General features: G+C 37.2%; 1 protein-coding gene and 1 pseudogene across 1 annotated transcript; both read left to right on the forward strand.

The window, feature by feature from the left end:
* Positions 1 to 11,873: 11,873 nt before the first annotated feature.
* LOC122737308 lies at positions 11,874 to 12,281 on the forward strand (annotated as a pseudogene).
* Positions 12,282 to 24,922: 12,641 nt separating this feature from the next.
* LOC122750393 (60S acidic ribosomal protein P2-like) lies at positions 24,923 to 25,171 on the forward strand. The gene has a single exon (XM_043997117.1). The coding sequence runs from the start codon at positions 24,923 to 24,925 to the stop codon at positions 25,169 to 25,171; it is 249 nt and encodes an 82-aa protein (XP_043853052.1).
* The last annotated feature ends 1,654 nt before the right edge of the window (positions 25,172 to 26,825 follow it).

Raw genomic sequence — 26,825 nt, forward strand, 5'->3', positions numbered from 1 at the left:
ATATGTACTTGTCTCCCTTATTAGAACTAAACTTCTTGTGACTAAGAATTGGTTCATTCATTATCCAGTGCACAATTCCTGACACGCAGTAGTTGTTTAATAAATCTTTGTGGACATATTGATCTTTTAAATGGGACCATTAAAGAATAGCTGTATTTCTCATCACCACAGGGAATGATTACAAAAGTTGACCATATACTAGGGAACAGAGAAATGAAAAAATAAATGCAAAACAAAAAGATATGTTGAACATATCCTTTATAGATTATAATGCAATAAAAATAGTAACCAATGCAGGAAGCACAGACAAAAAGAATACAAATATGAATAGAAACTTAACGATGAAATTCTGAACAATAAGTAGCTAACAGAAAAATATGTGAAAGACAATGATAATAATGGCACAATATAACATAACAATACTTCTGGGACAGAGCTAGAGCAGATCTCAGAGGAAAAATAATATTCCTAAAAACATATATCAGCAAAATAGAAAAAGAGAAATTAATTTAATGGTATAAATACAAATAAACAAAATTTATAAATATAAAAATTAGAAAACAAAGTGGTTAACAAATCAACAAGCATTTATTAGGAACCCACCAACTAGGCAGATAGATAGAGGCAGGCAGACAGACAGATAGATATAGAGATAGAGATGCAGATACAGGTATAGATCTAGATATAGATAGACATAGAGATAGATGGCAGATGATAGATATAGATAAACAAATACAATAAAAGGCAAATAAAATAAAGGCAAAATGAATGAATGGATAAAAAAGCAGTCTCTTCTCTCAAGGACATCATATTTAATGAAGGAGATAAGATGCAAATAACCATGTATAAAGAAGATATGTACAGAATAATTGGAAATAATCAACAGAGGCAAGGCACTAGCATTGAGGGGAATCATGAAAGGTTTCTAAGAAAAAGTGGGATTTTAGATGGGACTTGAAGGAAGCCAGGGAAACCAGAAGACAAAGATGAGCAGAGAGACAATCCCAGGCATATGATATAGCCATTGAAAATGCATGGACTGGAAAGAGGAATGTCCTGTTGGAGGAACAACAAAGAGGCCATTGTCACTGGATTGAAAAGTATGGGGAGGAGAATAAGACTGGAAAGGTAGGAGGGGGTCAGGTTATGAAAAGCTTTGAATGCTTCAAAACAAGGATTTTTAACATCTGATCTTTGAGATCATAGGGTGTTATTGGAGCTTGTTAAATTGGGGACTGACGTAGTCACATATGTACTTTAGGAAGATAAAATTGACAGCTGAGTGGAGGTTGGACAACAGTGGGGAGAGACAAATTAGGGAAACCAACCAACAAGCAGTTATTAGTCCAGGTAAAAGGTGATCAGGGCCTCCACAAGGGTGGTGTTAGCATCAGAGGAAACAAGGGGATATATACAAGATGTTGATAAGGTAGAATCAATAGGAGTTGAGAACTGATTATATGGGGAGTGGTATATGAGAGTGAGAAGTTGAGGATGGCACCTAGGTTGTAAATCTCGATGACTGGGAAGATGGTGATGTCCTCTATAGTAACAGGAGAATTAGGAAGGGATTAGGACTTGGGGGAAAAGATAATGACTTTAGTTTTGGACATGTGTTTAATATGTCTATAGGACAAATGGTCTGAAATATCCAATAGGTAGTAGGAGATGCAAGATGAGGTCAGGAGAGAAGTTAGGAGTTTATTGAGTAGGGGGAATGACATGATAATAGTGTTTTAGGAAGGTGTTTTGTTTTGTTTTGTTTTGTTTTGTTTTGCAGGGCAATGAGGATTAAGTGACTTGCCCAGGATCACACAGCTAGTAAGTGTCAAGTGTCTGAGGCTGCATTTGAACTCAGGTCCTCCTGAATATAGGGCTGGTGATTTTATCGACTGCACCACTTAGGTGCCCAGAAAGATCATGTTAACAGTTGGGTAGAGGAGGAACTGGAGTGGGAAGAGACTTGTGGCAGGAAAACCAACTGGCAAGCTGTCACAATAGTCAAGGTGTGATGGCCTGAACCATGGTAATGAGAAAGGGGTATATAGAAGAAATAATAAGAAGGTAAAATGAACAGGCCTTGGCAACTTATTGGATATGGGGGTGGGATGATAGCTAGGTTTCAAGTCTGGGTTATTGGGAGGAGGGTTTTTAGCATTTCCTTTGTGGTGAAGAAAATAGATGTTATCTTTTTTTTAAGAAAGCGTCCTCTGCATAGAACTACAGCCATGTCAGAAGGGGCCAGACAATCTGGACCTTGTCTACCTTCCATGATATTGCTTGGATGGTATATGTCTGAGTTGAATGGAAATGATTATGTAGTAGAAGTATCTTTAAATTCCAGAGAGAGTCTCATGAGTTTATGGGGCTATGTTTCTGCATTTTTTCTTGGGCACTTTTTTTTTTTGCATGGCAATGAGGGTTAAGTGACTTGCCCAGGGTCACACAGCTAGTAAGTATTGTGGTAAAAATTATTTGTGGTAAAGATTAATATTCCCATTTTTAGCTAACTCATTTGGGAGGGGCCACACCTGGCCCACCCTGAAGTTACAAAGGCAGCTTTTTGAAGGACCTCCCCTTTTAGGGGAGGGGAGATTAAACGCTCCTGGAAGGAAGGCGGGCTACTTCCAGTAGTTCCCTTTTGTTCTTTCTGCTTGGGCCCTTGAGCTGGCAGCGCATGTTCATGCGTTCTCTCTGTCTGGCAACAACACTTGCGGTGGTGCGTGTTCGCTCTGTCTTGGTGTCTGGTGAGTTTAAAGATGGAAAACCCTAAATTCCTTTGAACTAGCTTAATTGGAAATCAGTCTGGGGTTACATAGGTTAAGTTTAGAGTTAATAATATTCATCTGTATTTCCATTTTCCTATTTCCTTATCTTTGATTTTTTATTAGTTTCACCTTTGTTGTTTAATTGATTCCCAAGTAATAAAACCTGATCCTTTTGTGAACTAAAGCTTAGAGGGTCCTTCCTTATTGGCCTGGGAGAAATATTTAAAAAGGACAGTTCAGAGGGGAGGTTTAAATCTAAAAGGTCCCTCATATTTCTGGGACCCCAATATTAAGGTGAGTCACCAAAATAACGCTCTGTATATCGAATTTTCGCCCTCACAGTGTTAAGTGTCTGAGGCTGGATTTGAACTTAGGTCCTCCTGAAGCCAGGGCCAGTGCTTTATCCACTGAGTCACCTAGCTGCCCCCATGCACACTTTTGATTCATAAGATAATAGATTTAGAACTGTTAGGGACTTCAGAGACTATGAAATTCAACCCTCTCATTTTACAGATATTGAAACTGAGGCCCAGAGACATTAAGTGATTTTTCAAAATTTGAATCTAGGTCTTCCCTACTCCAAGTCCAATGTCTTATGTATTTTCTCAGATGGGCAAAATAAAAACTGTCCCATACCTGTTACCCATATCCTGTGGGGAAGAGGACCTTATTTACTAATTTTTGGAGAAAGTTGCATGACAAGTCATTACTAAGCTTCATTTAATACTTTTCCTGGAGAAATCCAGATAGAACAATAACAAGCCAAAGAGAGATTTCACAAGATTGTCTCCAGGTCTGTGTGGTCCAAAGTTTTTTATGAAGGAGGTATGAAAAACTATTGTCCTGTTAGGTGACCCATTTTGCAGATTAAGAAGTTAAAACATAGAAATGCTAACCAACTTCCTAAGTTCATGCAAAAAATAAGGCTCTAACCACACTTGAGTTAGGTCTAATTTACTAGTCATTATGTACATACTTGCCTCTGTATCTATCACCACTAATTCACCATCAACCCGAACTCTATACTTTTCACCTTACAAGTGAAAAAATGCAAAATTAAATCTCTCTCTCTCTCTCTCTCTCTCTCTCTCTCTCTCCTTTTGGCAGGGGAAGGAGCATGTCAACTAAGTCTATATAAATATCCAACCATTTTTACCCTACAACTAGTGGTCCAAGACAGAATTAATTTTTTTTTTTGCTGGCACATAAGTTAATTCTGTATAAATATCTGACTATTTCACTTACACTATTATCTTTTGTATTTTCTATATAATAAAATTAATTTCTATATGATATTAAGAGCATCAATTTTTAAAAGCACATAGTTGACCATGCTAGGTATCCATTTTATAGAAGGAATTTGACTAGTACCTTGTTAACAAGGGAGAGCTTTCTTTTTTTTTCTTCCTAATTTGAGAATTATGGTGGTATTTTAGAAATCTCTTGATATCTTCTTGTGAAAATAGATAAGAATAGGAAAGGGTTAGCAGGCATGGAGGCCATGATGATTGTTATTGTTGTTAGTCCTTAGTTCTCTAAGAGGATCAATTACATCATGTGAGTGATAGGATTTGAGTGAGGCAGAGCTGTGCAGTCTTCAGGCTCACTCTCTACTCCAGCCATCAGAGTCCAGAGACAAGACAAAGGTCGACAGTTGGCATTATGACCTGTATGCATGAAGGCATGAAGGAAAAGGACACCTTCACTTTTCATCGGGTTGCTCACTTGCAATTCACCATTGTCTCCAGAAATTTATCTTCCTGCAAGATCAAATCAACTCTAAAACTCACACCTCTTCAGTAACCCCTGGCCCTTGCCCCATCCCTTCTGCCTTGTATTGGAGAGAATGAAAGGTGGGTATCAGAAAGTTCTCCTCAGATTCTCTATTCACGAAGGGGGCGGGGGGGGGGGGCGCAGCATGGGAGAAACCTGCATTCTCACCTGGCTTCAGGACTTCATCATTTGCCAAGTATGGACAAGCCTAGCTCTTACTTTCTTGCCTTTATTGTTTCTTTTTATGTATTGTTTTCTCCAATTAAATTGTATGCTCCTTAAGGGTAGGGACTATCATTTGCTTTTCTTTGTACTGCTGGTGCTTAGGAGATTGGTACTTAAATGTTTATTGACTGACTGATGCCCAGGGTGAGATCATGTTTCCTTCAAGGTATCAGCATTTCTTGGTTAAGAGGAAAGTCTATATAGACAAAAGGGAGGTTTTCCCCCTTCTTTTAAAAGCTCACTTTGTCAAAGTCCAAAAATTAAAATGCAAAGAAAGTAGTTTTTAAATTTTAATTTGGGTTCTCATGTCTTACAAAAATAAATTTAATTTCACATGTTTAAAACATTCCAATACATAAGATTACTTTAATTATACAAGTTGATATAATTATGCTATAAAGTTTCTAAAAATTATGCCAATTTCCACACTTTACCCTTCATTTTGCATGTTACAACTCACCTCTATTTTGTGTGTTTTAAAATTAGATCAGATAAATTTTACCATAATCTTAAAGAATTGTTTTCCTTTGCCTATGTGAAAAGAACACTATTTGAATAAATGGATCAGAAGTTCATTTTCTGAACCATAGACATATTTATATGTAAAAAAAATCAGTGTATTAACAGAGGTGTCAAAGATGCAGCCAACAACACCCCCACAAACAGATTAAAGTATAACTGTGAAGTATTTAACAAAAGAAAGACAAATACACATACAAAATTATATAGAATTGAGGACACTAATTCTTTTCTTTATTGTTAGGCATGATATTTCCCCAATTCTTGGAGAGCAATTACTATTACTTTTTCATATTCTACAACTCATGAAGTACTGTCTCCTGAGGCATGGAGTGGTTGCAGTTTGAACCAGTACAGGGTTTGGCCACATGAAGGAAATCACAATTCCTTAAACAAGGATATTTATAAGTAATTATATAATAAATAAGTTATCATATAAATTATCACTATTATTAACCTATCAGCAGTACAAAATTTAAGAAAAAAATAAATGTAGGGGCAGCTAGATGGTGCAGTGGATAGAGTACCGGCCCTGGAGTCAGGAATACCTGAGTTCAAATCCGGCCTCAGACACTTAACACTTACTAGCTGTGTGACCCTGGGCAAGTCACTTAACCCTAATTGCCTCACTGAAAAAAAAAAAAAAAGAATGCAAGATTACAGGTACATATGATTCCCAGGGCCTTATAAAGTTAGTTTTAGTGTATTTTGATACCTCATTCTGGCATGGATGTAACCACGTGTCTTGGAGGCTACACCAGTAGAGTATAAAATATAGTATGTTGTTCAACCATTCAGGAAGACTTCAATTATGGTTCTAGTAACAATGAATTTATCTACTCTATGAGGATCGCCTCTAGCTAAGTGTAGACAGGCCCATTATCAGTATTGGTCCAACTGCATGGGGATGAATCATTTGCTATGGCATCCCATGAAATAAAGAAAAATGTAAAATAACTTTCAGTTCTTTGCATTCCCTGTCTGCTTCTGACAAGATGGTAAATAAGATCTGTAAGGGGTAAAAATCAGTTTTAAGACTGAATATAAAAGTCAATTTAGGCTATTAATTTTTCAAATTAATTATTTAAATTCGAGGTCTTCTTCCAATGATGAACAAGTGGACACATTACTGGAGGAAGTGAGTTGTATCAATCTCGACATTTTTGCTAAAAATAAAACCAAAAGATAAAAAGAAATTTCAGTTAAATGTAAGGATGGCTCCTAGGTTCTCCATGTAGAAGCAACTAAATGACCTGGCAGAGTTGGTTTTTTTGTGCAAGAAGAAACACCATTTCATTTGGTCACCTATTATTAGCCATGCTCATCATATTTGCAAAATGACAACCGTGGAAACCACTGTAATTTATCCATCACTCCAAAAGCATTTATTAATTCTTTACTATGTGAAAGGCAATATCTACTGCAGAGAATAATGAGGAAGAAAACTCTATGAAGAGTTTGATAAGACTTCAGATTTAGCTACACACACACACACACACACACACACACACACACACACACACACACACACACACATTACACCCAGTGACTAAAATGGATATGTAATCATCAGTCAGAATCATCAAAAATATTGGAAATTTTCAGAAGAAAATAAAAGGTCAAAGATATGTAAACTATATAGAAGGCTCACACTTACAGATTATAAATACTTTTTTCAACAAAAGTATTTGGAGGCCCTTGACATGATGAACCCCAAGCAACCAAACCAAGAATAGTTTATTTTGACCAAAACAGAAACTGATAGTTAGACAGAGTGTCTAAAAAATTTAATCTTTAATACCTTAAAACTGTACTAAGATTTTGGGGGCAGACTATATAACTTTTAGGTTTATACAAAGCACTTTACCTATGTTATACAGACAATGTCACTGATACTGTAGTCATTCCCAAATCCACTATCTGTATACACACTACAAACTTGGTGTGTAAGCAATATAAACTAAAAATGAACATTTTTACCAAAAATTTAAAAAGAATAAAAATAATAAGAAAAAGATGGGGAGGGGGTGTGATTAAATGCATAAAATGTTATATGCAATGTCAGACATGTTGCCTTTCTTGATTTTTTTATAATAAAAGATTCAATTTCACTTTAAGATTTGGAGTGCTAAATTAAAAAAAAAAGACTATGAAGTGAAAACAAAAGGCATCAACACAATTTCATTTAAAAAAATTCTTTATTTCTTACTACTAATAAGAAGAGACATTAAACCAGCCCTTACAGCATACATCTTTCAATTATGGAATTTTATAGTAGGGGGGCAGCTAGGTGGTGCAGTGGATAGAGCACCAGCCCTGTATTCAGAAGGACCTGAGTTCAAATCCAGCCTCAGACACTTGACACTTACTAACTGTGTGACCCTGGGCAACTCACTTAACCCCAATTGCCTCACCTCCCCCCAAATAATAATTTTATAGTAGGAAGAGACTTCTGGTGTCATACATGTAATCAAAAGGTTCTTAATTTTTGTGTCATGGAACATTTTGGGAAGTTAAGAATTCCTGATCTTGTTCAAGCCCCTCAATTTTTAATCATCAGAAGAAACAAATGAACAAAACAAAACCTAAGGTCACATATCTAACTAATGGTAAAACCAAAATTTTTAAAAAAGGAATTCTATTAACATCTAGTCAATATTATTATCCTATTATATACTTTATCCAGTTTGCTAATAGCAAGACATGATTATATTTCTTATAAGAAACTACTGATTGCCTAAGACTAGGTATGTTCCCCTAAATTCATATGAAAGAAGAACTATTATTCTCATTCTTTGAAGTAGGAAGAAAATCATAATAAAACTTTGAAAAGATCCTAAAAATAATTTTAAAATTATGAAATGTACTTGAATCTTTTATTATCCATAAAAATTAATGAAATAAAAATGATGCCGTTAGAAGTTTTATGTTGGTGATTTTAGATTTGCTAGTTCAGGTTTTCATTATATTTAATTCTATGAAGAAGCATGGCATAGTAAAAATCAGGAGAAGGTCTGGAATTAGGAGCTCTTATGTTCGTATCCAGACTGACACATCCTGATGATATGACCTTGGCCGGGCAAGTCATAACCTCTCAGTTGTCAAGGCTATTCTAGTTGACTTTAGGTTGTAGAGAATATACCACCCTGCACTGGTACAGGGAATTCTGTCACCTGTGATTTCTATGTTGCCAAACAAGTCCCTATTTCCATTGCTAACCCTATACCTGTAAACTGGTGGCCGCTAGAATTTGATGTACTGTTAAAGTTAACATCTCAGATTGAGGTCTTTAGAAATGTGCAGGCCAGAATTGAGAGAGATATGTATCACCTCGAGGTTAGGCAATGGAGGCTGTAAAGGGAATGACTTCCACAGGGGATGATAAATTCTTTGCAGGTAATTTGTGATCATATTCCTAAATCAGCTCTGATAAAAAAGATATTATAAGAATAGGGTGAAATTAACAAACTACAGTGAATCAGAAGCTCCTAGATATAGTAGAATTGTGGGCCAAGGACTTGGCAAGGCCAGAGGGGTTCATTACCACAGGCACCAAAGGTTTCTCCTTTTTGATTCTTCAATGCTTATACATGGTACACATGGTTCTCCCTTGTTTAACATACTCTCTAATACATAGGTCAATGAGAATTTTTTAAAAAAGGATTCCCCAGGGGCAGATAGGTGGGCAGTGGATAAAGCACCAGCCCTGGATTCAGGAGGACCTGAGTTCAAATCCGGCCTCAGACACTTGACACTTAAGAGCTGTGTGACCCTGGATAAGTCACTTAACCCTCACTGCCCCCCCCCCAAAAGGATTCCCCTCACTCATTCCTAATATTCCACTCAACAATTATATTTATTCCATGCATATGATATATTCTCAGAAAGACTTAATAGAGAACAGATAGTTTGTTTATGGACTTGTAATAACTGATTTCTTTTTGATCACTTTTGGGGTAGAAAATTAATATATGACCTTTTTCCTTCTTGCTTGAAAACTAACCCATGGGAGCTCTAAAAATTATGTTTCCCATATCAAGGACTTATTTTCTATTTATTTTGCTAAATTTACCTTCTCTTTACAATGCTATTTTCTTGAGCACTATTTCTATTTCCTCACACTGCATATCGAGGTTTTAGAATAAGAATATGATGCCTTTTTCATCAATCATGAGAAGAAATAGCTAAGAAATGCAGGTTGATGTGTTTCTTTTCACATGTTTGTTTTCCTTAATAGTTTCATCGTCAAATGCTTTTCGTTTGGGTCTGATATCAAACTTTCTGAAGGGTAATTTTGCCTGCTATTAATTTTTCCTACTTTTGTGAGGTTTTATGACTCATAATTTTCTATTACCTGTCCCTAGAATTTAATGTAAATGAACTAGCATTTTACTTTCACTTGATCTGTCTTTCTATTCAGTAAAAAGATCAGTTCTGAGAAACTGAGACAGTTTCTGGACTTTTCTGATTTTTAGGAAGAGTTATTTTACATCAGTTAAACTTCTTAAAGAAATGTTGATAATTATTGACAATTAAAAAAAATTTTCCATCCCCCCCCATACTTGCACACACTGTCATCTATACCCTTTCATTTAATTCAGTGTTAGTTTGACCTTTGCTCTATTTAGTTGATCTGACTACCCACAGCTCTGAAAAGATGCCCAAGTTGTTTCTTGTTTTGTTAAGATAGAGCTAATTTCATTTTTATGTAGTACTTTTTCAGTGCTCACTATTTCCAGTGCCTTCTGCCTCTCTTCTTGAAGAAAATACTTATGATATACATATTGAAGTTGTTTTTATTGATAAAAGAAAAAAAGTATTTAATGCATAGTCCCTACTATATGAAACACATACAAGTCTGCAACTTGATGCCTTAGATATGTGGTAACTGTAGGGATAAATAAAATAGATAGTGATAAGCATGAGGTAATTACAAAAAGTTTTGTGTTCTCTAGAGGGAGCCCATTTCACCAAGATCTTGAAGGTTGTGTGGGAAGACCATTCAAAAGGCTAATAAAGCAGCTGAGGCAGAGCCAGTAATTAGGTAAGGTCAGTTGAAATAGGAAAGGAGGGACAATATAAAGACATTGCAAAAGTAGAATAGGCAAGACTTGGCCACTGATTCCATGTGGGGACCACAGAGAGAGAAGAGTAAAAGTTAATGCCATGATTTTGAGCATTGTTGACTGGGTTAATGATGACCAAAAAAAAAAATAGGAAAGTCAGAATGAGGATATTTTTTTCTTGGGGGGAGGCATAATAAAGGAATTGTTTTAGACATGTTGAAATTGAGGTGCCATCTAGACATCCATGTAGATATGTCCAAGAGATAGGTAAAATGTGGGTCTGGACCTTTGGGGAGAGGTTGGGCTAACATTTGAGAGTCACCTGTATGGACATGATCATTAAAATTGGAAGAGGATAAGCTCTTTAAGTCAGAGAGAAGGAATGCGAGCTAAGGAGAAAGCTTTGTAAGCCTTATGAAGATGAAACAAGGAAGGAGGGGTCAGAGGTAAGACTAGGGAAATGTGGAGCTTCAAGCACCACAGGAGTATAAGCATGATACAGTCTACTATGTTTGCCTCGTTATTTAGTAGTGGCCTGGTATTTTGCCATTCTCCACTTTTTTATGCTGAAGTTAATTGAAGGGTATGAATGGAAATGTTCATCAGAGAAGGGATCTTTGGTTAGGAATCACAGAGATTTTGAGTAGATCTATAAAACAGCAGCTTTTCATGTCCAAACATGTACTGATAAGTGTTTAACATCCAGCTTTCCAGAAAAAAAAAAGCTATGGGTCACATACTTTTGTGTGTGTGTGTGAGGCAATTGGGGTTAAGTGACTTGTCCAGGGTCATACAGTTAGTGTCAAGTTTATGAGGCTGGATTTGAACTCAGGTCCTCATGAATCCAGGGCCAGTGCTTTATCCTTTGCACCACCTAGCTGCCCCTTGTGTCACATACTTTTAAATTTAATCTGGCTTGGTAATACTTTATATCACTTTAAGTCTAGATAATCAACAACAAAAAATAAATTGAGCCTTGATTTGTAGTGTTTCCTGGTTTCCCTGGTATCATTGATCACACTAAAAAAATTAACCCTAAGCTCTCACAAACCAGTTCAAACTGGCCCCTGGACCTTTCCAGAAATAGTGGTAACATTTATTTGATTACTACTCCCTGAGCAAGAGGGAAAAATGGTGGAGGTAAGGTCGGCAGATATGAGGGGGAGAAGGCAAGAATGACCAGAAATAGTGGGTTAGATGAACTTGTACTTCCTCTCCAATCAGAACAACTCAATGATGTCCTCATTAGACTTCTTCTGGGATATTGTGTTCGATTCTGGGAGCTGTGGTTTAAAAATGACATTGATGATGAGGGGTGGGGACGTCAGGGAGACGCCGGAAGTCGTGGTGGTGCGGGTCAGGTGGAGGGCTACTCTGACCTTGTAGAGGAAGGCGGTAGAGAAAGATAAGACCAGAGGGGAGGGCGTGGGGGCGGCGGTCGCCACTACCTCGCTTACACCTAATACCTCCCCACAGATCTCCCCGCCAGGTGACGTGCCTTCGCTCCCCTCCATCAGCTGCCATGAGCGAACGCCTCCGCCCCAGGAAAAGAAGGAAGGGGAATGAAGAAGACAGTCATCTCCCTCAGACCAAACGGAGTAGCAGAAACCCTGTCTTTCAGGACTCCTGGGATACAGAGACAGCACCCGTAACGAAAAACAGTAAAGAAAACAGATGAAGAGGAAACGAAGTGTTCTGTGCGTCTTCAAGCATTGACAGTGGTGGTAACAGCAGCAGCATCAATAGTCCAGACAGGGGAAGTGTTCAAGAAAGCACTTTAAAACAGATCATTACGGGATCCAGCCCTAATACCCCTCAGTCCTTGCAGGAGCAGTCTGCACTATGCCAAGGTCCTTATTTTCACATCAGCCAGATTCTGAAGGAGGCCCACTTTTATAGCCTACAGCACTGAGGACGGACTCCTACATGATGAACTAGCAGTTCCTTGCCTTCTGTGAAGGGACAGCACTGTGCAGATTTGATATTTCAACTCAAAAAGTTAGTTTAAAAATTGCACGCAGGGGCAGCTAGGTGGCTCAGTGGATAGAGCACCCGCCCTGGAGTCAGGAGTACCTGAGTTCAAATCCGGCCTCAGAAACTCAACACTTAGGAGCTGTGTGACCCTGGGCAAGTCACTTAACCCTAATTGTCTCAATAAAAAAAACAAAAACATTACACACACACACAAAATTTTTTTTTAATTAAAAGGACATTGATAAACCAGTCTGTCCAAAGAATGGCAACCAGGATGGTAAAGAGGCTTGAGTCTAAGTCTGATAGGAATAATATCTATCAGTATTCCCCCACAACATGGGTTACACCCATACAATCTCCTTCCTTCTTGAGAAAGGGATGTGTTTTCCCTAAGAGGAAACAAAGCTATCCCTGGGAACTGATTGGCAACTACTTTCTTGATGCAGCTTCCTGGTCACCTAAGGACAATAATCAACAACAACAACAAAAATCATAGAGTCTGGGCTCCCCCCTCCTTGTTTCCACACGAGTCACTGTACCCTTCTACCTTTCCTGCTTTCCTATACCTTAATCCTCACTGTGTACCATGTGATCTATTCAAACTGACCTAATTTCTCTTCCTGGCAAATCTTCTGATTTGCAGGGCTATCTCGCATCCCTGGAATGCTCTCTCATTTCATGTCTTGTTTCCTAGCTTTCCCATGCTACCTCAAAGTCTCATCTAAGGTTCTGCAAGAAGTCTTTCCCATTTGTTCCTAAACTTTGGCCTTTCTTTCTGAGACTGTTCCCAATTTATCTTGTACTTATTTTGTCTGTATAGAATTGTTTGTATGTTGTTTTTCCCATTAACCCATGGCTATTTTTAGAGGCAGAACTCATTTTTTCTTTCTTTCTTTTTTTTAATGGACTTTTAAAAACTTGTTTGTGCTTTGCACATAGCAGACACCTAATGAATGATAGTTGACTGAGTGTTCAAGAAGCCTGTTGTGGCATCTAAGAAAAAGAGGGGGAAAGAGGAAAAAATTGAAAAAAAAAAGAAACAGGTTTTAGGGGAGAAAGAAGGCTTTGAAATATACATGTGCACACACACACAAAAAGGAATAGATTAATCTCTATGACTTTATACTATCAAAAGTCTTGGGCAATGGGCCAAGTTCTAATGCTGTGGATGAATAGCTCCTCTACAAATCCGCTGGAATTTTGTCCCAAAATTACAGAACATACATCATCCTTCTACCCACAATCAACATTATTTACAAAAGTAGTCCTGCAGAAGAGCTGATCCTTATATTTGAGAGAAGAAAACATTGCTATAATTTTGAAATTATAGCTATCGATTTTCATAGACCCAAATTATAAACATTTATTCATATCATATTGGCATCTAAAGATATTTGAACAGAGCTTTGAAATAAACCAGGAATTTTAAGAGGGGGAGAAAGTGTATTCCACATATGGTAGATAGCTTGGTAGAATTCAGTTAATCAATGAACATTTATTTAAAACCTACTAACCACAGAGCATTGTTCCAAGATGGGGGAAGGAGGAGAATATCAGGATATGGGATACTTGTTCTTTAATGACTTCATCTTTTTAAGGATCAAGAATCAAGGAGTTTTCTTTGGGATAGACATTTGAAACCAAGCCCAGTAGTAGCTGAGACAAGGATTCATCCATTGGTCATGCTATATCTGTATGTGAACTTAGTGGGACAACATTATTTAGAAACAGAAGTAAGTTTGAGCTCATTTTCCCCAGAGATCAAAGTAAGATAGGGGAGAGTATGTCTTTGAGGTATTTGGGGAAATTTTTGTATTTTTGTTCTTGCTATATCTTTGAAGTAACTATCCCTTTGTAAACAGCTAATTAGTGTTAAATGGATAAGTGGAACTAGAATGCTAGTCACTGGTGGAGATGCTGACACACCAATGGGGGCTCAAACAGTGACAATAGAGGAGACATCTCCAACCCTTCATGTAACCTAGGATTCTGAGGGGGAGATTTCATATGCCTTGCTCTGGAATAGTGGGCCATAACATATTTGCTACAATAGCATGCTAAGAACTTCAACTTGGAGTCACCTAAGAAGCAAGCCCTAAGGAACTCCCTTTTTGGCCTGAATGGATATGCATATTTTTCCTTTTGCCATGTTCTTCTGTATGCAATTTCTCCCAGGATTACATAAGAATATGCAACACTCCTGACCTTTGTGCCAAGGTGACCAAGGTCTTGGTGGGAAGAGATTTCACATGTACATAACCTCCATACCTCTATCCCCAAAACAAGGCCTTATGTACTGACCTGTCGTCTGGGCAGGAGAAAGTGAAAAGGAAGGCTAGGGGAGGAATCTAGCTCTATAAAATTTTCTAGATCATGGAGTGGACCAGTTTCTGTGATTAGAGCTGGTTTTCCTGAATCCAAGTTGGTCAATCATTAGACTTTCTGTATCCTCTCAAAAGCTTGCCCACAAACTCATTTAGGATCTGAACCCTCAGCTATCTCCAAAGAAATGTTCATCTCTGATAACCTCATTACATTGGGAAAACTCAGAACATTAACCAGAAATGACCCTTATCTCCTTCCATGAACTACTAGTGAGGCAAGGAAAATTACCTGTGATAATAGCAAGTCTTAAAATAATATTGGAATTTAAATTTTTTAAAAAATAATATTTGAATTTACAGAACACTAATTATTATGATAACTAGGAAGATTAATAATCAATTACATCAAAGGAAATCAAAGGCATAAGAAAGTATAGTAGGAATTCTCTAGCCACCACTGCTTGAAGGCCATTATGACCACCATCAGGGTTCTCCAGTACCCCTAAGGTTTTGGGAGGATATCTTGTCTATGCCTTTGATGAAGCCTCCACTGATTGTGTCTCATCCATTTTAGGAATCCAAGACTGTTACCTCCATTTAACTACTTAGAATAACTTTTAAAAAATTTCCTTTTTTGTTTTTTGTTTTTTGCTGGGCAATGAGGGTTCCTGTTTTAACTCAGGATATTACAAGCTCATCCCACCAGGCTGACCATATTAGGTCTGCTTATTCTTGATATCAACACTTGAGGCTCGTATATAAAGGTATGCAATATATCTGATGAGCATCCTGGGCAATTGTCCATCATCTTGACCTTTTTCTTTTCTTTCTTTTCTTTCTTTCTTCCTTCCTTCCTTTCTTTCTTTCTTTCTTTCTTCCTTCCTTCCTTCCTTCCTTCCTTTCTTTCTTTCTTTCTTTCTTTCTTTCTTTCTTTCTTTCTTTCTTTCTTTCTTTCTTTCTTTCTTTCTTTCTTTCTTTCTTTCTTTCTTTCTTTCTTTCTTTTTTGCAGGGCAATGAGGGTTAAGTGACTTGCCCAGGGTCACACAGCTAGTAAGTGTTAAGTATCTGAGGCAAAATTTGAACTCAGGTCCTCCTGAATCCAGGGCTGGTGCTTTATCCACTGTGTCACCTAGCTGCCCCTAAAAATTGACTTTTAATGATATAACAAGAGTAAATATACAAATATTAACCCCAGCAGTTCCAGGGCATAAAACCTGCTATATTACTGTCTCTGGGAAGAGAAAGTGTGATTAGATTAACAACTTACCTCATTTCCTACATAGAATTAGTTCTACTAAGTTCTAAGTCCAAGGTTCTAAATTCCGAAGCATTGTTTGGCCTGCCCTCCTACACTCTAGTATGTCAGGACTTCCCTGTTAGATTTGTTGCAGTACCTGGTTTAGAATCCTGGGATTCAGGGTTCTTATAGCTCTAGCTACTGGATAAGTGATTCCATTCCCTATATCTAGAACTGAAAAGGACAAAGGAAACAACCAAAACATCAAGCCCATTTTTCAGAACCACAGTACTTAAGGGGAGGCGAAAGTGGCCCTTGGGTCCTTTCTTCCCCAGATGATACCTGCTTTGTGTGAAGAAGACCTTTACTCTTGGACTACATGAAATCGAAAGACTGTCTTAGGTGGATTTAAAGATGTGGGTAGTTCTGGTTGGAAAGAAGCTGCTCCCAAACATGTCCTAAATTGATTCAGAATGTCCATGCTGATAGTAGTCCTCACTACCATGATTAGATCTCCCATTAGTTGGTCTGAGAATGTGTCAAACCCTTGTTACAAAAAGGAATTGTGCTCTTGTGTCTCAGACATAACTGATCTTGGAGAAAAATTTCAACGTGTCACTTGTAATTGTTTTGCTATTCCCTTCCTCAGCATAATGAAATTACATTGTATGTTATCTCAATTATTGTGCAAGCATTCCCACATTAAACTCCATTTATTTTTATAGTACAAGTAGAATTTAATGTAATTATTCCCATTTTATAGAGGAAGAAACTGAGGAACAAAGATTTAGGGTAATTTCCTACATATCTAGTGTTGGAAAAGGAATACAAGACTCCTTATTTCTTTTAGTTGTCTGATATTTTCTGTGTTCTGACTGTCATGGATGATTCTCCCAAGGATGAAGAGATATTCCTGCCATATAAGTCATAAAATAATATGCTAGTTGTTTATACAACATAGGTCATATAACCAAAGAGAAGCTAAAAGAAATATTTATTTAGGACATGTGAGGGAATCATTAGAAAGGATGGGGGGATAGTGTGTTTAAGGGTGAGGGGAGTGGAAATTCCTCTCTTATCTGAATCCATTCATTCCTTAGCTCATCAAATTTGTGGTTCTTGATGTTGTTGTTTTTTTGTTCATCTTTCATTCTTGAAGAGGACCAAAGACATCACAAGCTTCATGTCTTGATTTGCATCCGAATTAGATTTGAATGAAACAGAATTGTGCAAAGTCATCAGCCTTGCTTTGTTCCCCAGAGTATTTGGAGTCCAGTGGCAAGACAAAGGTCAAGAGGGCAGCTAGGTGACACAGGGGATAAAGCACTGGCCCTGGATTCAGGAGGACCTGAGTTCAAATCAGGCCTCAGACACTTGACACTTACTAGCTGTGGGACCCTAGGCAAGTCACTTAACTCTCATAGTCCTGCAAAAAAAAAAAAAAAAGACAAAGGTCAAGATGACTGACAATTGCCCAGAATGCCTATCAAAGATATATTGCATACCTTTCATATACAAGGCTCCAGTGTTGATATGAAGAAAAAGTAGACCCAATAGGGTGAGACTGGTGGAATGAGCTTGGAATATCCTGAGTTAAAATAGGAACCTATTGGAATATGTACAAAAGATACAACAAATGTTAAATTTCTTTTAAAGTTCTTTAAGATTCCATTAACGTGGTATACTGCTCAAAGGTAAAAGATAAAACTCTTTAGAAGTGTAAAATAGACTGTCTCCCTAACCACTTAGCCCAGATCTCCTGATCTGCAGAATAATATGCCATTATACTAATACAATCTCAGTAATTTTAAATTAGTTTAAATTCCCATCTAGTATCCAATTAACATTGTTATTTTTATGATTAGTTTGTTATTATTTAGGTTTCCAGGGTGGTGGATAAATATGTTAGTACATCTCACAGCAGTATTAGGACTATCCATGGGTGTACTTCATTTTCTTCCTTCACATTTGGCAGCTTCTCCTCCTGCTCTGACCTTAGTGCTACCATCACTGTTTCAGTTAAAACATGTGTCATTCCTTTTTATAACTGAGTACTCATTGCATTACTCATATCTTGCAATCTCTCTCATCCTTTTACTCCAGTGGGTGTGACAACCCTTCTAGATACTTCCATTCCATTGTTTCACTACATCTTAACCCTAAGCTTCAGTTCTCTCATTTTTCTAATGAGCACTTTGGAATAAATGAGTCCTAAGACACCTTCCTTCATGAACATACTATGATTCCATAAATTATCCAATAAAACTATAGTTTTATTCTGGAAAGTTATAATATGGACTCCAATGGTAAAGTCATCTTTGGAATGATGCCAAAATAGCCCTCATGGAATTCTGTTCTCTCCTTGGTAGATTGCTTTTGCCATTAGTATGAAATTTTTCCATGGCTTGTTTGAAAATTTCTAATGTATACCCTGTTAAACAAATCTGTGGGAATATCAACTATTCATGCTTGAAAAATGAACTGCTTACTGAAGACTAACTGGGTGATTTATTACCAGTTGCTGTTTGTAAGTGTTCCATTACACCATCTATGTTCTTCCTTCAATTTATATGTAGCCGAACTTACCTCATATCCATATTCATACAACTATTTTATCTATTGCTGGCTCCACCCAAGCCATCATTTCTCCCTTCAAGATACAACTTAAAATATTACCTGAAGATCAATCTTCTACAAAGAAAATATTTAAGTTTTCCATCTTGGAGGAGAAACAAAAGGATGATTGTGTTGCAGATCTAACAACCGTTTTTCATAGAAAATATATATCATTCATGACCAAATGTATAACACACTAAAATTCCTTTCCAGTGACTCTCCATCAGAAACGTGCATCTCATCTCACCATCTTGGCTTTCTTCAGTCTTTATCCTGCAGACTTTTAGGAAGGTCTAGTGTTGAGAGAATTGCATATGACAAAACCATAGATTACTCAGGTTAGTGGCTTTACAAATCTAGTTCAATGTCAGGCCCCAAGTATTCACTTTATTTAGATAATAAATATCTTAATTTGGGAAATGCAATTAAAAGTAAGTCCAAGTATTGGCGAATTTCCCAACCTTCTCTGCCTCATTTTTCACATCTTTAAAATGGGAAAAATCATGCAGATCAGTTTCACAGATGACACGGAGGAATAATTACAAAATACTAGAAAGCATAAAAGTATTGCCTAATGATGAACATATAGAGCTTGAGAGCTAATGAAACTGCAAATGCCATTTAACAGAAAGACTGGACAATGTGATATTTTATTTTGGTATGTTCCAACAAAAAGTTAATGGTGGAGATTCTAGGTGAAGATATATAGGTTGTTCCATAATATTTTCCAATAATCTTGCATTATCCTTAAAAGCTATACCATATTCTCAAATTTGGCTTTTGCCTATATTATGTTTTTTTTTTGGTTCCAGTTTAAACTTTCCTAGACATTAGCAGAAATCAATTAGGGAATATCTATGAAAATAGTACATATTCTCTCAGTATATTTCCATAGGAAGTATGCCTCATTTCTCCATTTGTCATCAAGTATTTTATGAATTTGTTATTTTATGGAACCTGACATTGATCTGTTGCTTCAGGATAACATGTGGCTCTCTAAACATTCTACCTTAAGATGCCCATTATTTTTTTTTATGAATTGAGTTTGGCTCTGTGTTCTCTTATTAGGAGAGCAATGTGTCCATTTATTTGTTTGCATGTTGTTGGGGAAAGGAAAAAAATGATAATGGATGAAAATGGAAATCAGTTCATATCAAGGCATTATTTGGTGCATCTTAAGATTGTCCCCAAGTGACTCTTCTTTGGACCTCACTTTTCTCACTTAAAAATGAAGATTGGATTTAACTTCTTTTAAAGTCCCTCATACCTCTCTCTAGATGTTTTAAAGTCCCTCATACCTCTCTCTAGATGTATAACCTAGGGCAGCTAGGTTATACAGTGGATAAAGCACCAGCCCTGGATTCAGGAGGACCCGAGTTCAAATCTGGATTCAGACACTTGACACTTACTAGCTGTGTGACCCTGGGCTAGTCACTTAACCCCCATTTCCCTTGGGGAAAAAGAAAAAGAAAAAAAGTAGAAAAAAGAAAGCATCATAGTAGAGAAGAAAAAAAAAACACTGATTCTTGAGTCAGAGGATTGTAAAGTTGCTATTTAGTTATACTGTCTAAAATATCTAATGAGTGGTCCCAATAAATTAGAAGCCTTAGCAAGAGTTTTAGATTTTTAAGCATTTATTAAGGAGCATAAGAATTTGGTGAAGAGAGAGAAGGAGGCCTAGATGCCTACATCTATGTATCTCAGGGAGCCAGCATTTTTTGCTCCACTCTCCATGAGTCTTGATGAAAGAGAGCAAGCCTTTCCTCTTCTTCGCCCCACAAGCCTCCACTGAAACTGGGAACATCCCATCTATACACACACACACAGAGCTCCAAGCTAATTGGCTGATAGCTTTTATAGATAGTACCCACGAGCAAACGTTACTTCCTGACACCAAGGAACTGACCACATGGCTTCCCCTCCGATGCCTTCTCCTCATGTAGGAGCTTTCCTACAGTAACTCTGCAGCAGGTGGCATCACTCCAATCATTACAGGACCTAGGTTCAAACCTCAGTCCTACTTTTCTGACTCTTAGTGCCAATAGGACCTCATGAAAGTTAATCTCTCTGAGCCTCAGTTTCTTCATCTGAAATATGAAGGACCTTTATGATCCCTTGCCAATAGAGATCTACACTATAGCAAGAAAATCAAAGAATAAAATGCTTTGTTAGCAACTAGTAGCCATTATTTAGTCTATTTAAAAGAATCCAGTAATTTAAAACTATCATGTGAAAATAGTTACCAATTTCTTTTTCTATATGACACTAAGGTAGATAAGTAGTCAGACAGACCATTAAGCTGTGTATTCTTGTGGAGTTTTCTTGGCTCTGTTAAGTCTGGGATCTTGGTAGTTTGTGCAGAGGTGCTAAGAGTCTAGTAAAATTGACTCAGGCCACTGAGATCCATATATTCAACCCTATCCTCTCTCCTGAACAGCACTTCCACATCATTAACTTCGCCTATGGAACATTTCAAAATGGACATCCAGTGGGTAGCTCCAATTCTATGTTTTCAAAGAAGAGACCCATATCTCTCCTCTGACTGGTATTGGAAATATACTGACAAATTCTATTTTCCTATACCCTTTGATGTCCACCCACTATCTGTTCACAATTTTTATTAAAACTCTGGCCATCCCATATTTACTTCTGAATTTCAACATATTTCAATTTTTCAAGTTGTTACAATTTCCAAATTAATTCTTGTTTTACATTGATAAACTTATAGGTTATCTGATTCTCAGTTCCATCTTAGAAAAGCACATTAATTTCATTGGTAACATCTTCAAGTTATATTGTAAATTGTATTGTTTCTGAGAAGTCTTTTGATAGTTAGTCACTTATAGACAATGGGCTCTGCCTTGAATGTTTCCTCTCTGAAGGTCTCTCGTGCTTTTTTCTAATTCTTAATGCTCAACCTAGATTCTATTCTTCTCTGAGCCCCTCTAATTATCTGACTACTGACATTTGCTTAGAGTTCCTAAGGCTAGATTGCTATAGAAAAGAAATGGAGGATTGATATTGGCAAATGTAATAGTTAGTTATTAGAAATCCCATTTGGTGAAAATGCAACAGCAAACTTTGCCCTTGTAATCATAGAACCTAAATTCAATTCCTGATTCAAATACTTTTAGGTAATCATTTAGGTAATCATCTTAGTTTAAGTCTTTTTTTTTTTTTTGGCATGGGGCAATGAGGGTTAAGTGACTTGCCCAGGATCATGAAGCTAGTAAGTATCAAGTGTCTGAGGCTTGATTTGAACTCAGGTCCTCCTGGATCCAGGGCCAGTACTCTATACACTGTGCCAACTAGCTGCCTGCTTAGGCAAGTCATTTGACCTCTGAGGACCTCGGTTACTTCATGCATAAATTGAGTAGTAGTAGTAGTAGTAGTAGTAGTAGTAGTAGTAGTAGTAGTATGCCTCTGCCAGTTTCGAACAACCATGGATCAGTGCCTTGAAGAGCCACAGGCCACAGTGTGGCTGTGTTTTCTGTTGTATCTACCCTATGAGGAGTAGCTGGAGTGTTCTCACCAGGGTGCTGGCCCTGGTGGGGTATTTAACTAGTTGATCTCGTTGGTTCCATCTCACTCGGAATCTATCTGATCTCCTGTCCAAAAACAAAGGAATTCTATCTTATTTTGAGCAAATGAACATGTGGGTTATTAATAGCGTAATGACACAGTGGAAAGAACAAGGATTTGGAGCCACAAGACTTGGGTTCAGGTACCACCTTTGACATTTATTAGCTGTGTTGTCTTAGGAAAATCATTTAACCTCTTATTACTTTACGTAGTTTCTATTGAGAGTTAAGTATCTTCTTCTCTTAAGGGACAGTCTTATAATTCCCTTTGTTAAAGGTTCATTTACATTAAGTAGTTAAGTAGTTTCTATACTAGATTCAAGAGCAGTCTTTTAGTTCCCTTTTTTCTGTTACCCCATATAAACCTTGTCCTCCCATCTTTGGGTATTCCTAGCATCCTCTGCCCTGATTAAAGACCTTATTTATTCTATATTGATTGTTTCACTAATTTACAGGTTAACAGGACTAAATGTGGAAAGATTGTGAAAGCATGTCCCTTTCAACCACTTTCATAAAAATTATTAAGTCAAAGGGGTAATATATGCAGTATTCTATTTCCATAATCACTTATCTCTGCTCCCTCTGCTGAAAGGAGAAAAGTGTGTTTCATCATTTGTTTCTGTGGGACAATGACTGGTCATTGCAATCACTCTCTTTTGCAATTTCTCTTCTTTTTAGTGTCCTTTATAATCATTTTGTTGTCATTTCACTTAATGGTTCTCCTGATTTTGCTAACTTTAGTCTACATCAGTTCTTAAAAATCTTCCCCCCTGTTTCTTCAGATTCCTCATATTATCAATTTCTTACTGCATTAAAATATTCTGGTAGATTCATATATCACAGTTTTTTCAGTCATTCACCAGTCTATGAGCTCCAACTTTGTTTCAACTCCTTTGTAATCACTAGTAATTGAACATTAAAAGGCAAAGTTGTCCTCCATAATTTCTCTTCTGTTTTTTTTTTCTGAATATCAAAGTAAACAATTGGGTTACCAGACCACCAGGACATGCCAAAATAAACCCATTGTTACTTCCCTTCTCCTAAACAAATGTCTTGTTTAGGCAAACTTTTATTAGTACAGTGTTTTAAAATCTTAGACCTTAAATTCTTTTACATTGGACAGCCAAGAAAAGCAAGTACTTTCTGACTTTCTGAGGTGGGAGCCCCACAGTGTTACTGGAATATTAAGATATATTTTCCTAAAGGAAAAATAAGTTAAAAACAGAGATTACTTTATTTCCCCAACAGTCAGGAAAGATTTGTTAGTATCTTAGGTAATATATTTTGGTAGGTTCTGTTGTGAGTAAATTCAATAAAGGTAAACTGAGGTATATACTTTGAGCAAAATCAGTTTAACAGTGATGTCTTTATTAACAAAGTGGATTAGATTGGTCACTTCAGTAAAGCCAGTGACCCTAATGAGAAGGAGGAGAGGATTCTCTTTATTGACACACAGGAAAGGAAGGGGTCTAGGTAGGTGGGAAACATTATAATTGGCCATACTAAAAAAAGTGGGATGTCATTCAGGTGTGGCTAATTGTGCCCTCTCTGAATAATTAAGGAATGTTAATTGTTTTATGGGACTCATCTGCCTCTTTTAATCTTTGCTAGTGAATCAGTACAATTGTCCACACTGTCCCCTTGGGGGAGATAAAATCTCCTATAACTGTACAAGGACAGGGAAGGATAAGTGACATATCTTTGGGGTGGATGGAACAAATTAATATGATTAGGGCATAAAAATGGCAAACAGTTGTCCCTGGAGCTAACAACATGAGTGATAATATTCCCTTTAAGTCATACCTTTAAACTAAGTAGGAGGGAAAACTGCATTCTTGAGTTTAATTCAGGAATGGAGAGATATTGTCCTTTGCTCTTGAAGAGGACTGATATGTTAGGCCACTATGTTAGAGTCAATATATTTGTCTGACTGTGGCTGTTCAGACCAATAAGAGCTTGGAATGCTCTACCACGGGTCTCACATAAATAGGCCATGTGAACATTTGGGTTGTATTCTCTAAATTTGCACATCTCTTGTTTCTTTTGACCAAATTCAATTCTGCTTTGCTCAGTAAAGTACTCATCTCTTATGAGGTCATGTGATGCTGGGTGTCCTGTACCAGTGTTTCCACGCAATCAATTCCAAAGTTCTTAAAAGAGACCTTGAGAATGTCCATATATATTCTTCTGACCACCATGGGAGCTCTTTCCCTGTGTGAGTTCTTCATAAAATAATCTTTAGGAAAGCTTACAGTTGATATTCAAACAATGTGGCCAGCCTATCAGAGTTGTGTTCTCTTCAGTAGAGTTTGAATGATTGGCAGATTAGTTTGAGAAAGGTCCTCAGTGTCTGGTATCTTACCCTGCCAGGTGATCTTCAGAATCTTCCTAAGACAATTCAAATAGAAGTGATTCAGTTTCCTGGCATGGCAGTGGTACATTATCAAGGTTTAACAGGAGTACAACAATTTCAGTCAGTTTTTGTATTAGCAGTGGATCCCTCACCTTGTAAATCTCAGTTGAAATGAAACCAGAACCAGGTGTATTGCCCCAGGAGAGGATCCCAGTGGCATTCAAAATGTCTTCTTCAGTTGGAAATTTGACTAGAGGGATTACCTAATGTAAATGGTCAGTGACTTCGGCATTAACTAATGATGGTCTATTGAGAACCCTATGAAAGTGTTCACCATTTCTTTAGGATCATGTCAATATCACTACTCAATGTGGTTCCATCAGGACTGAGTAATTGAGATGCACAATATGTTTTTGACCCATAAATAGCCTTCACGGCACCAAAAAATTGTTTTGGATTGTTACTATCAGCATAAAATTGAATTTCATGAAGAAGGTCATGGGCGAGCTCAGCGGCAAGAACATCGAAGATGTGATTGTGCAAGGGAGCAGTAAGCTGGCCTCCATGCCCTCCGGTGGTGCTGTTGCTGTTGCTGCCAGTGCTGGTTCTGCTGCCCCAGCTGCTGCTGGTGCTGCTACTGCTGCTGTAGAGGAGAAGAAGGAAGAAAAGAAGGACAAGTCAGAAGAGTCTGATGATGACGTGGGCTTTGTCTCTTTGACTAAGCAACCACCCTGATCCTGGAGTGAATAAACCTTTTATTTAAGAAAAACATTGAATTTCATCTACCTTATTATTGAGCCAAGAATTTTGCATGTCTCAGCTTTGCTTGTACTTTACTTTGGGAGTTAAATCCTACCTTCTTAGAGATGGACATACTATCCTGATGATAAGCCCTTTGGAGTTCTCATTTTTCATTTAATAGCTTCTGAATTTCCCCATCATTTTTTATCAAACTAGTCCTGATGTTTGTGAGTATTCTGACCCAGATGACCAAATGCAGTGCCATACCCCAAATCTCTGAAAGCTCCCCATTCCTTTTCTGCTCCACTTTTGCCAACCATGTGTTGGCTCAACTTTCCCTCCAAGTTAGAAACAAACTGTTCCTGCTCAGAGAAGGGCTCAAATCTGTTGACATTAAGTCTTCTGGTAGTCATTTTGCCTTGAGGATGCTGCTTTTGTTGAATTGAAATATTTACCTTGAAGAGGATGTCTATGATCAGTTCAGCATTCTGCACCACACATTACCTTCATCATTCTCACATTCTGTATGTCTCTTCTTACAATCACATAGTCTATTAAATGCCAATGTTGCATCTATGCAAAGGGTGCATATATGAAGTCTTATTGCATTTAACTAAAGGAAAGATAGTGGTATTGATGAGAAAGTCATGAGATGCACAAGTCTTCAGTTGTATGTGGCCATTACTGTTGTTGAATCCAATTCCATTGATGCCAAGGACTCCCTGCTTTGCCTGGAGTCTGAGCCTGCTTTAGCAGAATTATAAGTATGTTCTCTCTTTTTTAATTACGATACTTATTTATTTATCTATTTTTTCATTCATTTAATTATTTGTTCATTCATTCATCTAGTCATTAATTAATTAATTTGTTTATCTGTTTATTTATTTTTTGGAATTCCCACCCCCATCTTACATGTAAAAACAAATTGTAACACCGATTTTTAAAATTTTGTGTTCTCTTCCTTCCTTCCTATCCCCCCTTAAGAACTCAAGCAATTCAATATGTTATACACGTGCGGTTATGCAAAATATAGCAGACAAAAAACTTTAGAAAAAGGAACTAGCAAGAAAAACAAAAAAATATATATTTTCATTTGTGTTCAGATACCATCAGTTCTTTCTGTATAGATGGATTTCATTTTTCATAAGTTCTACAGAGATGTCTTGGATCATTGCATTACTGAAAATAACTTTCATTCACAGCAGATCATCTTACAATATTGCTGTTATTTTGTATACAGTACATTTCACTTTGCATCAGCTCATGTAAGTCTTTCCAGGTTTTTCTGATAGCATCCTGCACATTTTTTTTTTAGTAAACTACATTTATATAGTACTTTAAAGGGAGATTTCCTTACAAAACACCCATGAGGTTTATTATTGCAATAGCTACCTTATACCTGACAAAGAATTTTCTTCACAATAGCCCATAGCCCATTAAAGTAAGTATCATAGTCATGATCACCATCAACCTCTTCTTACATTGCTCTTGTTTCTGCTTCAATTTCCCCCCCCCAGTTACTATTGCTAACTGTATTACTCTCCATCTTATTCCCTCCCCATATTTACTCTATTTCCTATCTTCTTTTACCCTCTCTATCCTCAAAAGTGTTTTGCTTCTGACTGCCTCTCTCCCAATCTGCCCTCCC

Source organism: Dromiciops gliroides, chromosome 1, assembly GCF_019393635.1.
Source record: "Dromiciops gliroides isolate mDroGli1 chromosome 1, mDroGli1.pri, whole genome shotgun sequence".
Taxonomy (NCBI): Eukaryota; Metazoa; Chordata; class Mammalia; order Microbiotheria; family Microbiotheriidae; genus Dromiciops; species Dromiciops gliroides.

Bases quoted from the DNA above. Each gene is read 5' to 3' on its own strand.
- LOC122750393 (XM_043997117.1), top strand. From the start codon at position 24,923: ATGAAGAAGGTCATGGGCGAGCTCAGCGGCAAGAACATCGAAGATGTG.